At 39.0% G+C, this 25146-nt stretch overlaps 1 protein-coding gene across 5 annotated transcripts in view; it reads left to right on the forward strand.

Moving 5' to 3' along the window:
* TMOD3 (tropomodulin 3) overlaps positions 1-25146 on the forward strand; it is an 81867-nt gene that overhangs the window by 9537 nt on the left and 47184 nt on the right. For 3 of the 5 annotated variants that reach the window (XM_036263894.1, XM_036263926.1, XM_036263918.1), the window contains exon 2: positions 21399-21590. In XM_036263894.1, the coding sequence (XP_036119787.1) occupies positions 21465-21590 (126 nt within the window). In that variant the 5' untranslated portion in view covers positions 21399-21464. Of the gene's footprint in view, positions 1-601; positions 692-13547; positions 13582-21398; positions 21591-25146 lie in introns of those variants that run through there. The other 2 variants (XM_036263903.1, XM_036263910.1) reach the window with 2 other exon arrangements.

The following is a 25146-nucleotide window of genomic DNA, read 5'->3' on the forward strand; positions in this document are numbered from 1 at the left end:
GGTTTGATTCCTGGTCAGGGCACATGCCCAGGTTGTGGGCCCAGTCTCCAGTGGGGGGCCAGTTGATGTTCTGTTTCATCGATGTTTCTGTCTCTCTCTCCCTCTCCCTTCCTCTCTCTCTAAAAATCAATAAAGAAAAAAAAATTTTTTTTAATATATTAAAAAAAAAGAATGGGAGTGTAGAATATTAATAATCGATTAAACAAAGAATGATAATAGGTCTTTCCTGATTCTGCCCTTAGTCCAATTAAGATATAGGAAAACCAAGTACTCCCAATATTGATTTCAAACCTTATTAATCCACCCACCCTTGTTATTTTATTATACATTTATTTAGTATCTACTATGTTGCAGGAACTATGTTGGGCTGACAATTTAAAAATAAATGCTTGCTACCTGGCTGGTGTGGTTCAGTGGTTGAACTTCAACCCATACAACAAGAGGTCGCCAGTTCGATTCCTGGTTGGGGCAAATCCCCAGTGTGGAGCATGCAGGAGGCAGCCAGTCGATGTTCTCTCTCATTGATGTTTCTGTCTCTCTCTTCCTCTCCTTTCCTCTCTCTCTAAAATCAATAAAGAAAAAATTTTTTTTTTTTTTTTAGTAAGTGCTTGCCCTCAAAGTCCTCACAACTATGGAGAAGATAGATATTTGCACAATTGATTATACTATGGTGAGATAAATGTTCACGAAGGTATGGGCAAAGTGATTTAACACCTCTTCTATTGTTTTATGTACATTCACCTCTCACTTTTTTGCATTCTCCTTTTTAGTCTTATCTCTCAATCTCTGCCATTAATTGTCTACTATATGAATCACCATATAGTAATATCTCATTTACGTTGCATGAACTAAGGTAGTATTCCTTAAAAATGAACTTTGAAGATAATTAATAATTTATTAGCTAACATTTGTTGAACATTTGCTCTGTGTCAAGAACTGTTCTAAGGGCCCTGGCTGGTTTTGCTCAATGGTTAGAGCATCAGCCCACAGACCAAAGAGTCACGGGTTCAATTTTGGCCAAAGGCATGTACCTCGGTTGTGGTTTGTCCCTGGCCCTGGTCAGGGTTGTGAGGGAGACAATGTGTCTCCCCTCCCCCATTATATTGAAATATAGCATATGGTCTCAGGTTAATGAAAGATACATGTTTCTAAGATGTAACTAAGATATAGACAGTTTTATTCTGTCACATAAAAGTAATACTTTAGCCCTGTCCAGTGTGTCCCCCACCCCCTTTCACTCTCTAAAAATCAATGGAAAAAATATCCCAGGTTGGGATTAACCAAGATAAATAAGAAATAATTATAGTTTACAGTTGGTGTCATAACTGTTAATTTTAGAACTATTATCCTGAACTCCTGTTTTGGGTCAGTATATTATGCTCTCAGCAAACTCCTTTCCTCTGCATTATAATAAGTTGTCTTACTTCTCTGTGGTTCCCTGATTTCCCTTGTTTGCTATTAAAAGAAAAATGCCCTTTAGCCTTTTTGAAAAGAACCTGTGCCAATGCAGATCTTATGACTCTGGTGGTGGTAAACCAAGCTTCTTGGCCAATAGCAACGATTTCTCAGACTTCCCTTCTTTCATTAGTTCTGCTTTTACAGCTGTCACATCTTAAATACTGTTTTTCTTTCTACCTCCAACTCTTCCATTTCTTTTTTTTTTCCCGAAACTATCACCACAAGCTGTATGGTTCTCGTTATTTCAGTAGTTTTATGTATTTGGATTTTATTTATGTGTATATATATTTTGGTAGTTTTTATTATCATTTATAATGAACTCTTATCTTATTATGGAAATTTTCAGTTTTTGTGCCAGAGATTTTGTGCCTTCTATCTTGAAACTCCAATAAAAACCTGTGATACCCTCTCCTTACTGGACTGTTTTGGATGCTTCACCACATGCAAATACTCCAGCTCAAATCACCAAAGTTTTTTGTTTTTTTAACAATTTCCTTAAGGTATAATTTGCATATATAAAATTCATCCATTTTAAGTATACAATTTAGTAATACCAAATAAATTTTCTTACCAAAAACTTACAGTGTTGCCCTGGCCGGTTTGGCTCAGCAGTTAGAGCGTCTGCCGGCATACCAGAGAGCTCCAGGTTCGGTTCCCACTAAGGGCACGTACCTCGGTTGCAGTTTGTCCCCAGCCCCGGTTGGGGTCATGTGGGTGGCAGCCACTCGATGTGTCTGTCTCTCTCTCTCTCTCTTCCTCCCTCTCTCTTTCTCGCTCTATCTGAAGATAAAAATGAAAAAAAACAAAAAACCTTACAGTGTTTTCTTTAGTCTGTAAGGGGTTAGTCATCTTGCCCTTTTCCTTTTGTTTCCAAGATCACTAATGGTGGGTTGTGTGTATGTTGCTCCTGGCTACCACATGGCTGTTTACAAGTACCCCAGCTGTTGGTTATTGCTTCAATAATTCATTCTGGATATGATAGTACCTCATTATGAATGAGGTTCTCTATGGTTGGGACACAGGGTCAAGGTGCTGGGACAGTGCCATTTTTCTGAAGAATGGCATCCCTTTGCCGGATTGACTGAGGGAACTCATTCTCTTTCCGTAGGTTTTCTCTACATGATGAAAATTTATATCGAAACTCCAGGGCATACCAGGTTTCTTTGATTGGTTCTGTATTCCCCATATCCCATGTGAGACATCAAGGCACATTATGCAGATTGTAGACAGTTGCCACTTCAAACATAACTGCTTCTCCATATTAGTCAGAAAATAAATTTAATTGCCAAAACAAAGCTTGGTATGCCCATAGATCCCTGAGATTGTTGAGAGTGAAACCAGTGGTAACCCTAAAAGTCAAAGTGTACTGTTTCTCTGAAGGTGTGCGAAATGCCTTCACTATGTAGGAGTTAGGCATGGTCCATTGAGGAGCATGCAGTCATACCAGTTAGGGCACCAGACACCCGAATCAAGTATTGGGACAAAATGGTGTGGTGCACCCTGAGCATTATTAACCTTCAGAGTAGAAAAGAGAGTAATTAATTAGGGTGGGAGGAACTAGGAAAGGCGGAAAGGCTTTGGAGAGAATGGATTTGAGCTAGTCTGTGAAGGATGTAGAGTTTGGATAGGATAGAGAGGTGGAATTTGGGAATGGAGTAGGGAGGATTGTTGAAGAGAAGTGCACACCATGTTGGGGGGAAAATGAAGCCAAGGCTGAAACTGAACTGAGGATATTTGAGACCCTGAGGAAGTCAGGCTGATTGGAGCAGAAGATTCCTAGTAATTATACTGAAAGTAGGAAGTAGGAGTTTTATTAGGATCACCTGAGAAAATGTCAAACTACAAAAACACCTAACAAATAAGAAAAATGTCTTAAACAAAGGAATGAAATTAAAAGCACTGTTTTAGGAATCATAGTGAGGTGACTATGGTCAAGATCTTTAGAGCAGGAAAACACGAGCTTAGAGTCAGGCCAGGGAGTCTATCCCTTGGGGGAGAGAGCTTGGTAAAGCATTGTTTTTACTTCCTCTCTTTATGAGGCTCCAGAAATTTTAATAGGTATTGGCACCCTTCTGGGGAAGAGGTGGGAGTCCAGAGACACAAGGCTTTGAAGGCCTTCTCAGAACATCAGAAAAATTAGTTATTTCTCTTGATGTCTTCATAGGAAAAAGGAAAAAAACACCCTAAAACTGGCCCCAGTCCCAGTTGCAGTTTCTATTTACTCTTCCCCCAACCAGGAAAAAAACAGTCAACTCAAGTACAAGGGTCCAATATTTAACAAAGTGCAAAGAGGGCCAGAGTTTCAATTATATATGGACTTTGGTCCCAAGCTGTAGAATTTGGGAGAATATATAATCACATATCACTTTAAATGATTTTTGCTATTTGTCTCATAGATTGTTAGTCATTTTTCTTAATGTTCTGAAATTTTTTAAATAGGACTCTTTGATGGCTAATGCTTTTTGTTCTTTTTTATCCTTATCCGAGGTCATTTTTTTTTATTTTTTATTTTTTGCATTTATCTTCAGACAGTGGGAAGGAGAGTGGGAGGGAAAGAGAGAGAGAAACATTGATGTGAGAGAGACACATCGAGTGGTTGCCACCCACACGACCCCAACCAGGGCCGGGGACAAACTGCAACCAAAGTACGTGCCCTTAGCAGGAACTGAACCAGGACTCTCTGGTCCACGGGCCAACTCTAACCACTGATCCAAACCAGCCAGGGTGGCTAATGCTTTTTGTTTTGCTTTTCCTCTAAAGCACTTTTTGCTATTGCTTGCATTTGGCATGCATAATTCAAAAGTCAGAGACAATATTTGTTACTGTTTTTTTCATACCCAGCATCAAAATACAACAAATGATTGAGTTCTTTAAATTAAAAATAAAATAAATGCACATGATACCAACTTCAAAAGGGACCAGTGGATATATAGTGAACACGAGTGAACACTCTCCCTTTATCTCCAGCTCTCCTTTTTGTTTGCAGAATGGGGACCTGGCCCAGTGGGTCTGTCTAGAGCCTGCTAGTAATAGGTGGGTTCTTCCCTGTGGTCTACGGGCCAACGCTCTAACCGCTGAGCCAAGCCGGCCAGGGCCATAGGTGGGTTCCTGACTTGATGCAGAAAAAGTCTGGGTGGGTTTTAGAGGACGTTTATTAAAGCTGGGGACAATGAAACAAGGAAGGGCCTAGGATAACAGGAGGGAGACTAGGTGGGGAAATGAGCCAAGGCTGGACTACTTAGCTCACTAAAGATGTCAGAGAAGCCCAGCCAGTGTGGCTCAGTGGTTGAGCATCGACCCATGCACCAAGAGGTCGCCGGTTCGATTCCTGGTCAGGGTACGTGCCCAGGTTGTGGTCCAAATCCCCACATGCAGGATGCAGCCAGTGGATGTTCTTTGTCATCGATGTTTCTCTCTCTCTCTCCCTCTCCCTCTCCTTAAAATCAATAAAGAAAAAATAATAATAAAAAGTGGATATCTTTAAAAAAAATAAGTCAGAGAAAAGGGAGCCTTGGGGACAGGTTCAGGGGGTTTGTCCGGGATGAAGATGAACTGCCAACTGCTGCTGCTGCTCATAGCTACCCTGGTTGCAAGCCTCGTGGGGTTCCTAGAGTCTAAGAGATGCATGCCTGTGGGGGAAGAAGGGGGCAGAGAAAGGTAGGGGCGTGCTACCAGGAGGGAGAGCTGGGACCTCTGTTTTGACGGGGGTTTTTTTTTTATCCTCACCTGAGGACATTTTTTTGCATTTATCTTCAGATAGAACAGGAGAGAAACAGGGAGGAAGAGAGAGAGAGAAACATTAATGTGAGAGAGACACATCGAGTGGTTGCCACCCACACGACCCCATCCGGGGCTGGGGACAAACTGCAACCGAGATACATGCCCTTAGCGGGAACCAAACCTGGGACTCTGGTTCGCGGGCTGACGCTGTAACTGCTGAGCCAAACTGGCCAGGGCTTGAGGGTTTTAAAGGCTGAGAGTTTAGGGGTGGTCTTAAGGGGAGGATCTCAATAGTATTCATCAGTTTTATGCTGATATGCCAAAATGAGATTTATTCTTTTAACTTCATCTGTCTTTTGGTGTGGTTGGCAAATGGCACTAATTAGATTTATGCTATGTCTCCCTGAGTGGGGTGATTTAAGCCATTTACCCTCTGGTTGAGGAGAAGTGCAAACCATTTACTCTTGAGCATCCTTGGTTTAGGGAATAGGGTTTACTAGGTGGCTGCAAATGGTTTAGCTGTTTCAGTTGTCCTATTCCACTTGTCCTGGCTTACTAGCCTGTCTCACTTTCAGAGTTAGTCCCAAGGCACTTTTTAAAAGTTGAGTGATCTTAGCCTTTTAGATTTGGAAGGATCTTAGGAGTCATTTCTTTAACATTACATTTCTTGTTATAACAGAGAAAAATGGGTCAGATTTGAGGAGTGGATTTGGATGAATAATGGGTTTGAGTGGTCCCTCTAAAATTCTTTAGAATATCAATGTCTGAAACTAAAGCCTTAATGAAACCTATTTCCCAAAGACCTTATTCTGAATTCCAAATATATTTTCCTTATTCTAAAGTTTGTTTTTTCTATCTCCCAATACTGTCCTACTCTTGAGTGTCTTGATTTTCAGATTTAATTAAAATAAAGACAATAATTGGATACCTTTAAACTTATTTTAAAATAAAGAGCAAGCAGAAATAAAGGTGCTACCTTAGTATTTTTACTGTACTAGTAAAACTTAATAATTTTTGTGATTAAACTTTTTTTTGCATTCACTCCTATGATTTATGATGTATTGAGAATTTGTGTTTTCATAAAAACATTTCTAATTTTATTATGGGAAAATAAGAAATAATCTATAGAAATTTGCTTTATTCAGTGACCTTTCAGGAAAGCGTTTATTGATATGGTCATTCCACTTTAACCTTTTTTTTTTCTTTAGGACTTAACAACATTGGCCCATGTTTGACTTCATTGTTTACTCTGTTTAATCTTTCTCTTCTGGTTTTTCAAGTCACTTTCCTGAGTCACTTCATTGTGTTTGTGTTTTTCTAGCATGATTCAGCATTTATATTTTTATTTTCTACTTAAACATTGTTTATCTTGGCAGTGATAAGGATAAGTTACTTTTTCCCCCCAAGGTTGGGTTAAATATCGTTTCCTTAAGATCTTAGACTGTTAGAGATAGAAGAAACCTGAGTCCATTGATCCCAGGGCTAAAATGAAGAGGCTCCATACCTGTGCCACTTCTCTCTGTTAGGTAGCACCCACTGGGGAAAAGGCTGTTTGATTCGCCATCTGTCGTGGACTTGTAGGAGGAGTCCATTGTGGGAACCAGGGCTGTACTTGAGTTGTTCTTGTAGCCTAGGAAGCTGAGAAGTGAAGAGACTTGCTTAAAGTCAGAGACCTTAACTCCATAGATCTACTGATCCGCCACTGTGCTAGGTGCTAAGTTCTGGGCTTTTTTCTCCCAAAGAATTCTGGTGTTCCTTCTGGATTTTGTCTTTTTCCTTTCCAGTGAGAACTGAATTCTGTCAGGTACTTACGTTTGTCCCTGTTTGTTCGGGAAAGACTCAGAAGTATTCATCAGGCAGTCTAAAGATAGAGAGGAAAGAGAGATTGCTGGTTTATAAGAAATGGCCTGGAAGAATTAACACTAGTATAATGACACAGTTAGGGAGATACTTTAAGGATTTTTTATTATCTTTTCTTTTTTTAATCCTCACCTGAGGATATTTTTCTGTTTATCTTCAGATAGAGTGAGAGGAGGGAGAGAGGAAGGGAGAGAGGGAAAAAGAGAAAGAAACATCAATGTGAGAGGGACACATGACTGGTAGCCTCCCTCATGGCCCCTATCAAGGCCGATGACAAACCTCAACCAAGGTACATGCCCCTGACTGGAATCAAACCCGTGACCCATCGGTCTGTGGGCTGACATTCCAACCGCTGAGCCAAATAGGCCAGGGCAAGGACTTTTTATTTTCAACAGTTACCTGCTGTACTGTTTGACATTTTGGCCAAGATAGTGCAGTATTTTGCAGTTACAAAAATAACAATACACACAAAGTGACAATAGTTGCTATATATTGTTTGTATATTACTATTTATTTTATAATCATTGATTTGGTAAATTTTCATATTAAAACTATCTTCTTGGACATTTTCCATAAATGTGGGCTCGTTTTGGTGGTTTAGATTAGTTCTTATAATCCCTTAGAGCACTTTCTTCCATGCTTTACCTTTTTAAAGTCTCTAGAATGCTAGGACAGTTTTCATACAAAATATTTGATGCATTATTAACTGTTAATAATAGGATCTGCAAGTATGGCTAACTTCAATCATGTACATTGTCATCTAGGCACATTTTGTTTAGTTGATTTCTTCCAGGACAGTTTCCTCATTTGGAGGTATATATTTTCTTCTTCTTTTTTTTTTTTTTTTTTTTGTTACTCCTCACCTGAGGATATTTTTCCTATTGCTTTTTTTTTTTAGAGAGAGTGGAAGGGAGGGAGGGAGAGACAGAGAGAGAAACATCGATGCAAGAGAGACACATCGACTTATTGCCTCCCTCATGTGTCCCACGTAGGGCTAGGGATGGAACCTGCAACCCAGGTACGTGCCCTTGACTGGGAATCAAACCCATGACCCTTTGGTCCGAGGGCCAACACTTGAACTGCTGAGCCACACTGGCCAGGGCTGGAGGTAATTTTTTCTAAACAAACACATTTTCATTGTGTTTATAAAACTTTTTTTTAAAAACACACATTTTCAGTTGAATAATGATGCACTTCTTAATCTTTTTTTTTTCTTTCTTCCCTTTATTTTAGAGAGAGGAAGGGAGAGGGAGAGAGAGATAGAAACATCAATGAGAGAGAACATCGACTGGCCGCCTCCTGCATGTCCCCCACTAGGGATTGGGCCCACAACCTGGGCATGTGCCCTGACCGGGAATCAAACCACACCGGCCGGACGCACTTCTTAATCTTATTGTGGTACAAATGTTGATCCGTAGATTTGCTAGAGGATAGGGTTCTGCACACCTGTGGATGGATGAAAGTGGAGAAAGAGAAGCGACGTCACAGTGATGGATTCTTTTCAGTGCACCACTCGGGCTGTGCTCTAATGATGGAAGGGGACAGGAGAGGGTCTGAGGGAGAGTAGATTTATTTTCACTATGTGCCCAACTTTTCTGGTCACCATTTTTGTAAATTGGGAGAGAAAGTGTTTCAAAAAAAAATAAAAAAGCATTGTTTGTTCTTACATTTCACATTAAATCTACAATTGATTATTACAGTCTCTGTGCCTTGTTTGTGCCATATCTTTGATCTTGCGATCTCTTAAATTCCACTTTGAGAGGCATTTGTAGAGGAATCTGTTCTATGCAACCCTGGCTGGGTAATTCATTTGGTTAGAGCATCATCCCCATAGCAAGGTTTCAAGTTGGATCCCCAGTCAGGGCACATTTAAGAATGAACCAGTGAATACATAAATAGATAGAGCAACAAACCAATCTCAATCTGAATCTTTTTGTCTCTCTCTTTCTTCCCATCTCCCTCTCTTTCCCTCCTCCCTTTCCTCTCTAAAAAAAAATCAATCAAAAATGTTTTATAAAGAATCTATTTTATGCATTTTCCTCAAGTTATTTTCCTCTCCTCATGTCCTACTCCAGAACAGTACATTAAATGAAAGTGGCACTTAATAAAGTTACACATCCCAGCTGGTATGGCTCAATCAATGGTTGAGCATCGACTCATGCACCAAGAGGTCACTGGTTTGATTCCTGGTCAGGGCACATGCCCAGGTTTTGGGCCTGGTCCCTAGTGAGGACCAATGCAGTAGGCGGCCATAATCAGTGTTCTTGCTCATCGATATTCCTCTCTCTCTCTCTCCCTCTCCCTTTCTCTCTCTTTAAAATCAATAAAGAAAAAAAAATTTTTTTAAGCTATACAAATACATATATTGATTTGAAGGTGGGGAAATTGGTACAATTGAAAAAGGAGAATTTTTCAGAATTAAGGGAAAGAAAAGCTCTGGTCTAAACCCTAGGAAATTCACAAGGTTTGAAACTGAGGAAAGATGTTAGCGTTTTACCTTTTGTTCACTGCATAGAATTCATAGAATTCAACTTGCTCTTAGCATGGTTTCTTTTAGACCTACCCTAGTTTATTTTAGGATTTTGTATACATTCCAATGCTTACTAACTTGGTGGATTAAGAAAATTCTTGCAAGAGGAAGAATAAGTCATAGTGATACTTCCCTTTGGGAGAGAAAGAGAAAGAAAACCCTTAGATTAGTCTCTCCATTATATACTTGGAATGGATTCAGCATTTTGATTGATAGCTGAGCATTGATAAGCTTTTCTTGCAAGCCACCTCATATCATGTTTGGTTTTGTCCACAGCATGACTGGTAGAAGGCTCTTCTAGGTTAACCAGCAGAGATCAAGAGTTCTGTAAGCTTATTACCCTGAGAGACTCATTGGTATGATGTCATTTCTATTTTAAGACTTTTGTTTGTAACAGCTTTTAGAAAAGCTTCAGCATTTTTTAATCCACCCAATCTATTAAATACCTCCCACCCACCCCACCCCAAAATGAAGAAGAAAAGGAGACTGAAAATGTCTTCACTATAAAAGTAGTAATATATATTATATATTATATAGAACTAAAATAAAATTTTTCACTTTTTAGACATTAAATACTGTATAGATAGTGCTTTGGATGTGGTGGATACAAAGTACATTTTTTTTTGTTATAATTAGTGTTATCTAGAATAATAACCTTATAAAAAGGAAATGAGCCTGGATGGTGTGGCTCAGTGGATTGAGAAACTGGGTAAGTTAAGGGTGTGGCCCTTGCAGCATTAGTCTTTGGTATGCAAAGACTGGGTTCCCCTCTGACCTTGCCTTGTGTCTCTGATGCTGCAACTCCACCAACAGGAATAAAAAGAGAAGTGGGCTGGGACTAGGAGCTGCTTTGAGGCAGAAAAGAAAGTGGGGTACTCACATGGGCACCACAGAGTCTCTCAGTAGGGTCTTGTTGAAAGTGTTTTTGAACTGGTTATGAATAATGTGTTAACTATTTTCTTGTAATAGTCACAGAAGTGATCTGCTTTCTATTTAAAGGTTTCCCTCAGTAACCTGCTTCCAATTAAATCTCTTTTTGTTTTAGCCCTAACAAGTTTTTCTGGGCTGCCCTCAGACTTCAGACTTTATTTTCTTACCTTATGCTTTGGGGATCTGTAGATACCATTTTTTAAAAATTCAAGATGGTGTCAGCAATGGCAGGAAAGACAAGACTACTTAGCTAATCTTATATTTGGGTTGGTTAGTTTCCATGAAACTTTTACACAGACCACCATTTTCCCAAATTTCTGTGTTCAAAGCAACTAGCTTCCTCAGATGTGCCCACATTTGGGTCAACCATAGTATCCCAAGAACTCAACAAAAATTATTTAATGTACTGTCATTTAGGCTTTTTTGTTGTTGTTAATCCTCATCCAAGGAGATATATATATATATATATATATATATATATATATTTTTTTTTTTTTTTTTTTTTAGGGAGAGTGGGAGGGAGGGAGGGAGAGAGAGAGAGATTTGACCAGATATAGAACTGAGGCTCTAACTACTGAGCAACATCGGCCAGGGCTCTTTTAGGCTTCATTGTACAGACGAGTCAGTGAACGAAACAAAAGGATAGATTTAGCATCCAATTTATTTCCTTTAAAAAATGTCTTTACTATAAAAGTAATAATATACATTATATACAACTAAAATAAAATGTTTTTCACTTTTTAGAAGTTAAATACTGTGTACATAGTGCTGTGGATATGATAGACACAAAGTACATTTTTTGGTTATAATTAGTGTTACCTGGCCCTGGCCAGTTTGGTTCCGTGGACCAGAGAGTCCCGGGTTCAGTTCCTGCTAAGGGCATGTACCTCGGTCGCAGTTTGTCCCTGGCCCCGGTTGGGGCCGTGTGAGTGGCAGCCAGTCGATGGGTCTCTCTCACATCAATGTCTCTTTTTCTTCCTCCCTCTCTCCGTCTCGCTCTATCTGAAGATAAATGCAAATGTCCTCGGGTGAGGATAAAAAAATAAATAATTAGTGTTACTTAGAATCATAACCTTTTAAAATGAAAATGAGTCCTAGCCGGTTTGGTTCAGTGGTTGGAGCATAGGCCTGCAGTCCAGAGAGACCCGGGTTCAGTTCCCGCTAAGGGCACGTACCTCAGTTGCAGTTTGAACCCGGCCCTGGTTGGTCGTACGGGTGGCAGCCACTCTATGTGTCCCTTCACGTCGATGTTTCTCTCTCTCTCTTCCTGTCTCTCCCTCCCACTCTGTCTGAACAAAATATGGAAAAATGTCCTTGGGTGAGGATAAAAAATTAAAAAAATAAAATAAAATGAAATGACAGTGAACCCAGATGGTGCGGCTCAGTGGATTGAGTGATGTCCCATGGACTGAGAGGTCCCGGTTGATTTCCAGTTGGAGCACATACCTGGGTTGTGGGCTCGGTCCCCAGTCTGGGGTGTGCAGGAGGTAGCCAATCAGTATTCCTCTTTCACATCGATGTTTCTATCTCTCTCTCTCTTCCTCTCTCTAAAAATTCAATGAAAACGTTTTTTTTTTTAAAGGAAATGACCTTATGACACTTAAAACTCCCTTGCACTTGAGGCATCTGTTACATACTATAACTGACAGATATTCATACTGGGCCTCTGGTTTTAACAGTGCCAGAAATGAACAGATGACTTTCTTGACTTCAGCCTGCTCCATCGAAGAATGTTCCTCGGACCAGCAGAGATGAAATTCAAGCCTAACATTAAGGAACAGAGCATTTAGTTGCTTTAAATGTGAAAATCCCCAGGCAGAGATCACTTATTTTAAAATTGTTTCCAGATTAATTCTGAAGCCAGGTCTAAATAAAACAGAAAAAGGAATGTTGATTTGAAATTTTTAACCAAAGCAAATTGAAACATATACTTGTGAAGTTTTTGAATGTTAAACCATATCCAGTTCAAAAGATTGCATTGATATTTATCTAGAGGGACTATTTTGAGCCTAACTACTATTATCTAATATATATCAACATTGAAATACTTTTATTTAAAAATAAACTTATGGCCCTGGCCAGTTTGGCTCAGCGGTTAAAGCATCAGCCTGTGGACCAATGACTCTCAGGTTCGAGTCCAGTCAGGGGCATGTACCTCAGTTGTGGTGTGTCCTTGGCCCTGGTCAGGGTCGTGCAGGAGGCAACCAGTCAATGTGTCCCTCTCACATTGATGTTTTTTTCTTTCTCCTTCTCTCCCCCTCTCCTTCCCTCCCTCCCACTGTATCTGAAGATAAATAGAAAATATCCTCCGGTGAGGGTTAAAAAAATAAATAAATACACTTTTGTAATCACTAAAAGTTTTCTTTGCCATGAAAGGATAATGAGACTACCAGTCAATAGTCAATATCTGAAACAAAATAACAAAGCTGAATTTAGTACTTACTATAATAAGGGAGAGCTATGTTGGTTAGGCACAGTCTTGGTGAGCACAGATGACCAATTTTTATTGTACAGGGTTTTTGGGAAGTGTGGAAATCTCCGACTGGCCAACTTTTCAAAGCCATAGTGACACCATCTGTAGAAGCATGATTATTTGGGTGAGTCTGTTGATTGGTTGGCTGGCACTTAGAGGAGTGTTTACTGGAGTGAATCTGTTCCTAATTGGCTGACCTTCGGAAGTGAGAGCCTGAAGGTGATTGATTGGCTTGCAAGGGCAAATTAACTTTTTTTTATGACTTCTTGTTAAAATGGCTACAGAAAAATCATTCTTTTCTGTTTGTGGGAACTTTAATTCTCAACATTAAATACATGTAGTTAGTTACACGATGCAAGCATATATAGCAGGTCCTTGAACAATGTTTTGTTCAACATCATTTTCCTTACAACATTGAGAAGATGCTATAGGAACTTAACTCTATGTCAGTTATCGTATTGGTAAAAATGGTTTCATTATATGTAGTTTCGCTTAAATTTGCAGAACTTATTGATGACGTTAGGTGAGGACTTGCTGTATTTAATTTTTTTTTTTTTTTTTTTTTGAGGTATACTTGAGAATAAAGGGAGAAAATCTTGTGGACAGCTTAGTAAGTTTTTTACATATGTATGTACTTTTGTTTCACTACTATCTGGTTTAAGATACAGCACATTTTCATCACCCCAGAATGTTCTCTGATGTCCCTATCTTATCAATACCTCCTAATAGCTATTTCCATTCCCATGAATTAGCTTTGCCTGTTCTTGAGTTTTATAGACGTGAAAGCATGAATGCATTCTTTTATGTCTAGCCTCCCCCCCCCAAATATGTTTTTATTGATTTTTCAGAGAGAGAGAAAGAGGAAGGGAGAGAGAGATAGAAACATCAATGCGAGAAAGAAACATCAGCTGCCTCCTGCATGGCCCCTACTGGGGATCGAGCTCACAACCCAGGCATGTGCCCTGACTGGGAATCGAACCGGGACCTCTCCCATGGGATGACACTTAATCTACTGAGCCACACAGGCTGGGCTATGTCTAGCTTTTTATATCCCTTTCAACAAATTGCATGTGAGATTCATTCATGTTTTGCATGTCAGTAGTTGCTCTTTTTCACTAGGTAGTAGTTTATTTTATGACTGTTCCACAATTAATTTGTGTATTTTCCTGATAACGGACATTGGGTCATTTGCAGTTTAGGGATATTATGAATAAAGTTGCAATGAACATTTTTTACATCTTATTGCGTTAACATAAGCATTTCTCTTGGGTATATAGCTGGAGTGAAATTGATGTGTCATTATGGTGCGAGTTGTTTAGTTTAGTACATATTGCCAAATAGTTTTCCAAAGTGTTTGAATCTACTTGAACTCCACCAGCAATTTACGAGTTTCAGTTGCTTCATATCCTTGTCAACACTTCAGCCAGGCCTTGAAGAATGGGTAGGGGTTTGATTGAGGACAGAGGTAGATGAGAAAGAATGCCTTCATTCTAGAAAGAGGGAACAAAAATAAGCAAAGGCATAAAAACCTAAAGATTTTTTTGGCATGTTTGGGGTATAGGCTGTGTGATGGGGAACAGCTGGAGATGATATTGGAACGCTAACTAGGACCAGGTTGTGAATTTAGGATTTTATGCTAAGGAATTTGGATTTTTATCTTGTAGGTCAGGGGTTCACAAACTTTTTCTGTAAAGGGCCAGATAGCGAATAGATTAGGTTTTGCAGACCATCTGGTCTCAGTTGCTTTTATTTATCTTTTCCATTGTAACAAAAAGCAGCCACGAACAATACATAAATGACCAGTATGTGACTGTTACAATAAAACATTATTTACAAATACAAGTAGCAGGCAACATTTGACCCACTGACACTACAGTTTGCCTAACCCAATTGTAGGTAATACGAGTCTATATAAGGTTTTTGAAACAAAGAACATGGTCACATGTAATCATTATCGAGAGAACAGAGAAGAGTCAAGACTCTGAGCCTGCCCTGTTGAAGTAGTGATGAAATGGAGGTAACACCTTATATATTGAGAGAATATATCTGAATCATGTAATTCCATTTGTTGTTTTTTAGTACAGTGTGAAGACCTTACTCTCTCTAAAAAATAGTAAAGTGGAAGAAAATAAGTAGAGATCCAAAAGATCTAGGATATGGCTTTAACTTTCAAAAATTACTTAAATATACGCTAAAATTTTAAATGTCTCAGTGAAGTGAGATTGTTGAGACTCCATCTGAAAATTAGCGGAGTCGTACAAGTCTAGTGTGAAAAATAGGGAGGACTCGAGAGATAATCAATATATGAAAAGGGAGAGGTTTGTTAATAGGTTTTGGCCCAGAATATTCCAGGAGTTTCTGATGTTCCTGAGGATTGCCCCCACTGACTGAAGCAGTGGTAGAGTGAAAGGCAGCATACGGTGGCAACAGCCCTATAGACATTGTGAGACCTAGTTATCGGAGTTGGCATGACGGGAGCTTTCTAGAGCAGTGGATCGCCAAGTGTAGTTCCCAACCGAGTCCACTGGAAGTATGTTAGACACGCAGGCCCTCGGTGCTACTGCAGACCAGGAAACTGAGGGTGAGGCCCAGAATCTGTGTCTTAAGCCTCCCCAGGGATTTCTAAAACTTGAAAACTGTTAATCCAAAAAGTGAGTTAAGGAGGAAGAATTAAACAGTCTGAACATACCAGAATTTCACATTTCAAATTTTTCTACTTCCTCACTTATCTGGCAGAAGTAACTTTTGCTTATATATAAACTTCCTGCATATATATATATATATATATATATATATATATATGTTAAATAACTGTAAGAATATAATGTTTAAAAAAACTATTCCTGTGCTGTGTAAATGATCTTTGTTATTTATGAGTTGTAGTTTGCATTAGCTTAGGGATTTAAAAAGTTCCTGTAGACAGAGGATAGATTTAAAATACTTTTCTGGCACATTGGATTCCCCTCTTCATCACTCAGAATTTGTTCCCCTTCCAGTAGAGAGATGTCAGACCACAAGCAAGCAAGTACAGGTTCTCACTGTTTTCTGAGCTTCTCCTAACACTTGGAACATTTCCAGTATGTATACATTCCTCAATAGAGGAGGAGAACGGAAAGGAAAGGTGTAACCAAATCAGAGGATATGCACACCTGACGAAAGAACGCTACTGATAAGTTTTGAGTGACAAAATGGATGAGCACTGGTTGTTTGCTTTTTATTGGAGCTTCTGGGAAATTTTAATATATTACCTGGAATTTTTTGCCTCTTGGCAAGTTTCATTATATGAATCTGAAGCAAATGGCTTTCTATTGCTTTGTAAAGGAAAAGACAAGCCAAAGAAGACAATCCTTAAAAAATTAAATAAAAAGCACGTAAAAACACTTTCCCCTAGAAAATACCATAATAATAAACTAAGTAAGAGTTAAAAGAAAATTGAAAATATTTTTTACATATAACTGATAAAGACTAGTACCCAGATATATTAAGAGCACCTATTATTTTTAAGTTAACACAATAAATAAAATGAGCAACAGATTCTTCACAGAATGAGGAACACCATTAGCTAATGAATGAATGTATGAAAAAATGCTAAACCTTACCATTCATAGTTCAGCAAAGTGAAAATTAAACCCACAGTGAAATTCAATTTCACATTCACCAGAATGGCCAAGAAAACAAAAATTCTGCTAATACCAACAATTAGCAAGGATGAAAAACATGAATCATCATGTAGTAAAGCTTCTAGGACTGTAAGTTGATATAACCACTCCAAAAAGTTTGACATTACCTAGTAAAGTTGAGTATAAGCATACCTTTCCCCAGTAATTCCACTTTTAGGTTTGAACAACTTCAAGAAACTCTTGCACATGTATACCAGGAAATAGGTAACATGATTGTCTATAGCAGAAAAATAGAAGGGGGGAGATTACAAAAAACTCAAATATTCATTTATACAATTGAATATTCGATTCCAGCCAAGGGCACGTACCTCAGTTGTGGTTCATCCCCGGCCCTGGTTGGAGTCCTGTGGGTGGCAACCAATCAGTGTTTCTCTCTCTCTCTCTCCCTCTCTTTCTCTCTCTCTTACCCCCTCCCCCTCCCCCTCCCTCCCACTCTGTCTGAAGATAAATGTAAAAATATCCTCAGGTGAGGATTAAAAAAGTAAATAAACCATGGCCGGTTTGGCTCAGCAGTTAGAGCGTCAGCCTGTGGACCAGAGAATCCCAGGTTCAGTTCCCACTAAGGGCATGTACCTCGGTTGCAATTTGTCCGTGGCCCCGGTTGGAGTCATGTGGGTGGCAGCCACTCTCACATCGATGTTTCTCTCTCCCGCTTCCCCCCTCTCTCTCCCTCCCGCTCTATCTGAAGATAAATGCAAAAATGTCTTCCTGGGAGGATAAAAAAAAGTAAAAAAATAAAGTGCAAAAAAAAAAGGACAAAACAAACTAAGGTAAAAATGTAGAAGAAAACCAAAGAATAAGTAAGTCATAATTCAATACAATGGCTGCTTCTTTTGGGAAGGGAGATGCCACTGGCAAGGGAAACATGAGGGTACTAGTAATGTTCTCTTTCTGAAGATAGGCATTCATTTTATTATTTTTTAAGCAGTAGTATATAAAGATGCTTTGTATGACAGATTTTTCTTTGGGATAAAGAGTAAGCTATTGGAGTAAACTATTGTAGTCACTGCAAGGAATGTCGTGTTTCCCACATATAGAACCGGGGTTGATACATATTACCTTTGTTCCTAATGTCTCATTTCTATCATATTGTCTATTACAATGCCTTCTTATTTGGATGACCATTTAATTTATGGCCCAGGCTGAGATACTTTTGAGAGTAAAGAGAAAAGATACTCAAAATAATTAATAAGTATTTTTTGAAATATGTATTGACTAAGAAATTAACTTTATTGCATACAGTTATGTGCTATTTAACAATGGAGATAAGTTCTGAGAAGTGCATCGTTGGGCAATTTCATCATTGTGTGAACATCATAGAGTGTACTTACACAAACCTAGATGGTACAGCCTACTCCGTACCTAGGCTATGTGACTTAGCCTTGCTTTTAGGCCACAAGCCTGTATAGCATGTCACTGTAAAAACAACACAAGATTAAATCAAACATGAGAAAATTATTCAATCAAGAGATGCAACAAACACAAGATGGATGAGGCATTGCACTGCATACTGTTTTACAGCAAATTTTTTTTCTGAGTAGAAAGAATACACTTTAAAATAATATAGTATAGCCTGACCAGTGTGGCTTAGTGGTTGAGTATTGACCCATGCACCAAGAGTTCACTGGTTCGATTCCTGGTCAGGGCACATGCCCAGGTTGTGGGCCCAATCCCCAGTGGGGGCATGCAGGAGGCAGCCAATCAATGTTCTTTCTCATCGATGTTTCTATCTATCTCTCTTCCCTCTCTCTCTAAAATCAATAAAGAAAAAAAAAAGGTTAAAAAATAAAATAATATAGTAAACACATAAACCAGGAACATAGTCATTTATTATCATTATCATTTATTATCAATACATTTATTATCACTATTATGCACTACATGCAATTGTATGTTCTGTGCTTTTATACCATTGGCAGCGCAGTAGGTTTAGGTTTGTTTACACCAGCATCAACGGAAACACACGAGTAATGTGTTAGACTACACATTACAAGGACTACAATGTCACTAGGTGATAGGAATTTTTTCGTCCCATTATAATCTTATGGGAACCACCCTTGTATATTCAGTTCATTTTGATGGCACATGATTATACTATAAATTTTAAGAAATTATATCAAACCACATTAGAAACTTATTTTTATATTGATTTTCCGAACATTAAAAAATTAGCATAGCCCTGGCCGGTTGCTCAGTGGTTAGACCGTTGGCCTGCAGACCAATGAGTCACGGGTTCCATTCCGGCAGGGCAGGTTCACGTACCTTGGTTGCAACTTGTCCCTTGCCCTGGTCGGGGTTGTGTAGGAGACAGCCAGTCGATGTGTCCCTCTCATGTGGATGTTTCTCTCTCTCTCCCTCTCTCTCCTTCCCTCTCCCTTTCTCACTCTCTCCTACTCTATCTGAAGAGAAATAGAAAAATACCCTCAGGCAAGGATTAAAAAATAGCATAAAGTAAATAATTGCTCTCAGTACATATCCTTTTTTTTTCTTTAATCCTCACCTGAGGACATTTTTTCATTTTTTGTTCAAATAGAGTGGGAGGGAGGGAGGGAGGAAGAGAGAGAAACATCCACATGAAAGGGACACATCAAGTGGCTGCCACCCGCATGACCAACCATGGCCGGGGACAAACTGCAACTGAGGTACGCGCCCTTAGTGGGAACTGAACCCGGGTCTCTCCGTACCGCAGGCCAACACTCCAACCGCTGAGCCAAACCGGCCAGGGCTTTTTTTGTTTTTTTTTCAATCCTCACCCACAGATATTTTTTCATTTATCTTTAAATAGAGAGGGAGGAAGGGAATCATATGTGTCTCTTGGGCTGGTTGCCTCCTGGGTGACCCCAACCAGGGCCCGGGACCAAACTGCAACGAAAGTACATGGAAATCGAACCCACTGCTCTTTGGTCTTCGGGTCCAGCGCTCCAATCACTGAGCCAAACCGGCCGGGGTGGTACATATTCTTATACTTTTATCAGTTTCTTATCCAACTTTGTCTCAAATATGTCTGTTTATGAAGGGAGTGTTGTTTTCAGTGTAGTCTAATTTTTACATTTTTCCCCCCTAAAATTGCATGCCACCTTCTTTAAAACTGTACTTTATGGTTAATATATTTGAAAGTGCTGATACTTTCCATTGACTTTTCTCTGCAGATTGTATTATTTTTAATTGAGAAAATACACTCAGGATACTTGGTAAGCTTGCTATCTTAAAGTTGGAAGTACAAAGTGGAGGTTTACCAAACTTAGTAAGCACAATAATAATTTTTTTTTTTAATGGAAAAATCCAAGATAACTGCTAAACCTTTGAGGTTCCAGTAGAAAAGGTATACGTCAACCTGTCTTGGACAGTTATACAAAGTGGCTGCAATTTAACATCTGCATAAGCACACTTCTGTTAATTTGCTTTTTACTGGACCCAGGTGGTTGCTAGTCAAGTCATTAGCTGACAGGCTCTGTAGTGAACCTTCCTTTCTTCTTAGGAGATGAAAACACATAAAAGGACCTATAAAATGTTACTGAATTGAGGAGGAAAATATATTAGTTAAAATATTAAGTTGGAGAAAGTAGATAGTAGAGGAAATATATCCAAACTTTGAAGCACTGGGCATTTTGCAGCCAAGAAAAATTTTACCAAATCTTTCAGTCTAAACATTATTTTTTATTCACATAGGAACATTTTATGAGATAAATGATCCACATATGTGCTAGAATGTATAGAAATACTTAATTTTTGCTTCACACTTTTTGTGGGACTTACTTTGAGTGTCCTTGCCTATAGAACAGTCCTGTGGTAACTGGAAAGATGCTGCTTATTGAGTCACCTCATAGCTATTTGGGAGAGATCCACACAGTAGGGAAATGGTGATGGTCCTTTTCTGTAATTAGATTCTCTTGACCAACCCTGCCAGTTAGTGGATGACATATCTCAGCATGGTTTTGAGTATTTTACTGAAACAGTTTCAGAATGATTTATTTTTTCCTTTAAAAGTACCTTTAAATTTTTTTAAGACACTTTTAAGAAAATGTTTTTTCCCTCCAACGGCAAGAGGCCATTTCCTTCCATGGAGAGTGTACCAGTATCCCCCCTATATTAATATTGAGTCAGAAAATAATGTTCTTCTAAGCAATTTACAGTAAAACAACTGTACCTTAAACCTGTGCTTAAGCAAAGTACCCTGGTAGCAATCATTTGAAAGCCATTGATGGAAAAAATTGTACTTTGGCACAAATTATAATTTTTTCCCCCCCTGAAACTCAGTTATCAGACAAATCTAAATTCTGTCAAGTAGATATTTTAATAGATTTGAATTTTATCCCCCCGCCCCCCGTTTATTTTTGTTGTTAACAAAAGACAAAAGGTAAAGGCATTGAATGATCCGTAGAAAAGAGTGGTGACTCTTAAGCAGCATCTTTCCAGTTACCACAGGACTGTTCTATAAGCAAGGACACTCAAAGTAAGTCCCACAAAAAGTGTGAAGCAAAAATTAAGTATTTCTATACATTCTAGCACATATGTGGATCGTTTATCTCATAAAATGTTCCTATGTGAATAAAAAATAATGTTTAGACTGAAAGATTTGGCAAAATTTTTCTTGGCTGCAAAATGCCCAGTGCTTCAAAGTTTGGATGTATTTCCTTTACTATCTACTTTCTCCACGTCACACACTACTTATCTTTCATTTAACCGAATAATATGTCTTAGTAGGTGGAGATGATGTTTTAAATGTTTTTGTTTCTTGTCTCCATAGATTTAAGAAAAACTAGAAATCAATTCTGGCTACGTTGAATAGCAAAAGCAAGTGACACTGCAAACCATGGCACTACCATTCCGGAAGGACTTAGAAAAGTACAAGGACCTGGATGAAGATGAGCTTCTTGGGAATCTATCAGAAATAGAACTGAAACAACTGGAAACTGTTCTGGATGATCTTGACCCCGAGGTAGGTGCTAGCTAGTGAAGAAAAATGAAGTACTTTTTCAAACCTTTGGAAACTGTAAGTAGCTGCCTTTGAGCAGTTATAGCTTTTTCAGGACTTTTCATTGGCACCTTTTTTTTTTTCTATGCACATGTATTCCTTTTATTATTTCTTTTATTGAATTTATTGGGGGTGACATTGGTTAATAAAATTGTATAGGTTTCAGGGGTACAGTTCTATAATACATCATCTGTAATATTGTATTGTGTGTTTGCCACCCCAAACCAAGTCTCCTTTACTGATACCTCTTTGTCCAAATGAACTTTCTGCCTCTTCTCCAGATCCCCATTTCTACCTCCATATTTTTATTGACGCGACTGTTCTAAACTGCTTTCTTCAACATCCTTATTTTCAAACATCTCCTAAAATTATCTCTGTTGTAAGAAATTGTTTCTGTCTGGGCAGGGGGTAATGTTTTTGGTAAAATACAGCAGATGATTAACTCTTTGATGTGTGCTGATCTCTGTGCCTCTTCAGAATTTATCTATACTGGATGGCTACAGTGTAGAGTGTCTCTGGAAGGTTCTTTATGACTTTGACTCTAATTGTTACCTTTCTGGAAGATGCTAACCAAATTGAATAAGTTTCTAGTCATTGGTAGAGTAGATCTAAGTAGACTCTGCAGTCCATGTGAGCAGACCTGAGCATATGTATACATGTTTTAATTTGCAAAGCGGATGTTGTTTATCTTATAAATTACACAGGCTAAGGTAGAGACCCTTAACTCTTTAATTGTTATTCCCTGGAATGTACTGGGGGAGAGGAGAGGCAGTGAGGGAAAAACTTTAAGGTTATGGCTACTTAACCTGAAGGTAATGATTGCTAGGTTTGTTTTCTTTACTAAGTTTCTTTATGCCAAGACATTGATTTTTAGTGCCTTTTAGGATTGAGGTAGAGTTTGTTTTATACAATTGTGCTTGTTACTACCACATAATTCATTTCTTGCTGGGATGTTTTTGAATATTTATTGAGAATACACTCCTACTCTCAGTATTACTTTAGCACTTGGATAAGATATCAGTACCATAGACCAAGTCCCTTAACCATAATTGTTATTATAAAGAAGAGTTTCCAGTACACCTAAATCTAGGGAAAAACTTAGATTAATGGTGCTCTTTTGATCATGTCTCAGCAATATCCTCTACACGCAGCTCAACCTGCTAGACTTATTTGAATCAAATGGTAGGAACCCCAAAGAGTTCATCTAGTCCAGGATTTCTCAGCCTTAGCACTATTGACATTTGGGACTGGATAACCGTTATTGTGGGGGCTGTCCAGTACAGTGTAGGATGTTTAGCAGTATCCCTGGCCTCTACTCACTGCAAGCCAGTAGCATACCCCCTCTGTTTTAAAATATACCTGGGGCCTGGCCAGTGTGGCTCAGTGGTTGAGCATCCACCCATGTACCAAGAGGTGGCCGGTTCGATTCCCAGTCAGGGCACATGCCCAAGTTGTGGGCTCAATCCCTAGGGGGCGGGGGGGAAGCGTGTAGGAAGCAGCCGATCAATGTTTCTCTCATCAGTGTTTCTGTCTCTCCCTTCCTCTCCCTTCTTCTTTCTCTAAAAATCAATAAATACATATTTGTAAAAAAATGAACCTGGGATTTTGTTTTAATCAGGTATATAGTAAAATGGCAGACAAGGCAATAACTGCCTTAACATGTTAACCAGGGAATTCCCTTTTCACTGTATGCAACGTTTGACGTATTTATACGTCCCGCTCGGTTAACAGGTTAAAGAAGAGCTTATTACTTACAGTTCCCAACAGCAGGAGGCACACCAAGCCACACAGGACCACCTGGGGAAGCACTGGGTTGATCAGGAGGCAGAAGGAACTAGGGACAGGCATGACCTGGAATATTTATTGTGGTTTGTAAGGAAAGGAATAGATGGAACAGGCAGGATAGGCAAATTTGAACAAGTTTAGGATTGGGTAGTTTGAATAAATTCAGTGGGCTTGGGCTACAGGAGTGGCCTTTAATTGTCCAGGACCTGGCCCTGGGTGATTTAGGACAGGGTAATATTGACTTGGTGTGTGAGAAGTAAAGGAGGTAGTTGGGAGTATGGGCTCTGGATGGGTTGGTTTTCATATGAAAGGCACACTTGTGGCAGAGAAGTTGTTTGCTACCCTTAGGAATTTGGTAGCTTTGGAGGGACAGCATTTTTCAAGATTAGCAAGGCTCCCAAGATGTCAAAGCATCATAAAATAAAAAAACATAATCATGTTGTGATAACCAAAACTGTTTCCAGACATTGCCAGTTGTCCACTGGGGGACAAACACCACTGGTTGAGAAACATTGATCTGGAACTTGCCTTCTGTTTACATATGGAAAACAAAGTTAAGTGACTTGCCTAGTTATTACAGTTAGGGAAAGAACTGAGATTAGATCCCTCACTGCCTGATAGATCCCTAGCAGAGTCTAGTGGTCTTTCTGTTAAACTACAATGAGCCCCCTTTAACTCGTGCCCTGTGCTATGTGTCTAAAAGCTGATGGTTTAGATTTTATTTGCAAATTCATGGCCTACTTTTTTGTATGGGGAGGCTTGAGTTCTAATCAGTGGGTATAATTTGCAAATTTCCCAACCCTAGTTGCAACTCCTCCAACCTCAGATACTGTTAGTTGAAACTAGAAGAACAATTGATGCTTATTGACAACATGCCACTTGTTGGTTGAGGTGTTTGGAAAGAGTTCCATGGAGGACCAGGTAAGAAAAGAAGACAAAGGTAGTAGCAGTTACTTCCACCAGAGAAACACACTGTAACTTACAGAGTCTCAGAAGGAAGATAAGAGTAGGAGAAGGTTGGTTATGGTGCCTTGTTATATTTTGGAAAGCTATGTAATGTTTACTGGCAGTCATTTTAATGCTACTTTTATCTGCTTAAGTAATTAATTAAGGTATACTTTTGATAAAGCTTTTCATGGATTTATACCCTTGAAAGCCAGTTAACTGTCATTTATTTTATGATCTAAGATTGTATTTGAAGAGCTAGGATTCCAGGTAACATTATTTAGAACTTGTATGTTTCACTTGAGCTTGAGCAGGCGGGTGGAATAAAGCCACTCTGTCACGTTCTGTATCTGAACGCCTTTTTGATGGCTAAGGGAAGTAACTTTTACTAATTTGTCTTAATGAACATTTTTCTTTAAAAGTATTTTCAAATCTTCAGTAATTATGGGGTGGGGGTGTACAACCTGTAGATGTTAAGTACTACTCTAGGCCTGGTGTACAAGAGTGAGCAAAACAAATGTGATCTTTGTCCTCCTGATGCAGGCTGGTAGGAGTGGGGGGAGTTAGATTTTAATCAAATAATCATGCCATAGTAACATACAAGCATATAATGGGAAGTCAGAAAAAGCTTCCTTTGTGGGGAATGGAACTGCAGTCTGAAAAATGAGTAGCAAAAAAGGGTGGACAGGGCATTCTGGGGAAGGCCTTGTGGTAGAAGGAAGTATATAGGAAGTACAAGGGAGGAACAAGGTCTGGTGTGGCAGTTTTGGAGAGGGTGTGAGATAAGGCC

This window comes from Molossus molossus, unplaced genomic scaffold (assembly GCF_014108415.1).
Source record: "Molossus molossus isolate mMolMol1 unplaced genomic scaffold, mMolMol1.p scaffold_m16_p_1, whole genome shotgun sequence".
Lineage (NCBI taxonomy): Eukaryota > Metazoa > Chordata > Mammalia > Chiroptera > Molossidae > Molossus > Molossus molossus.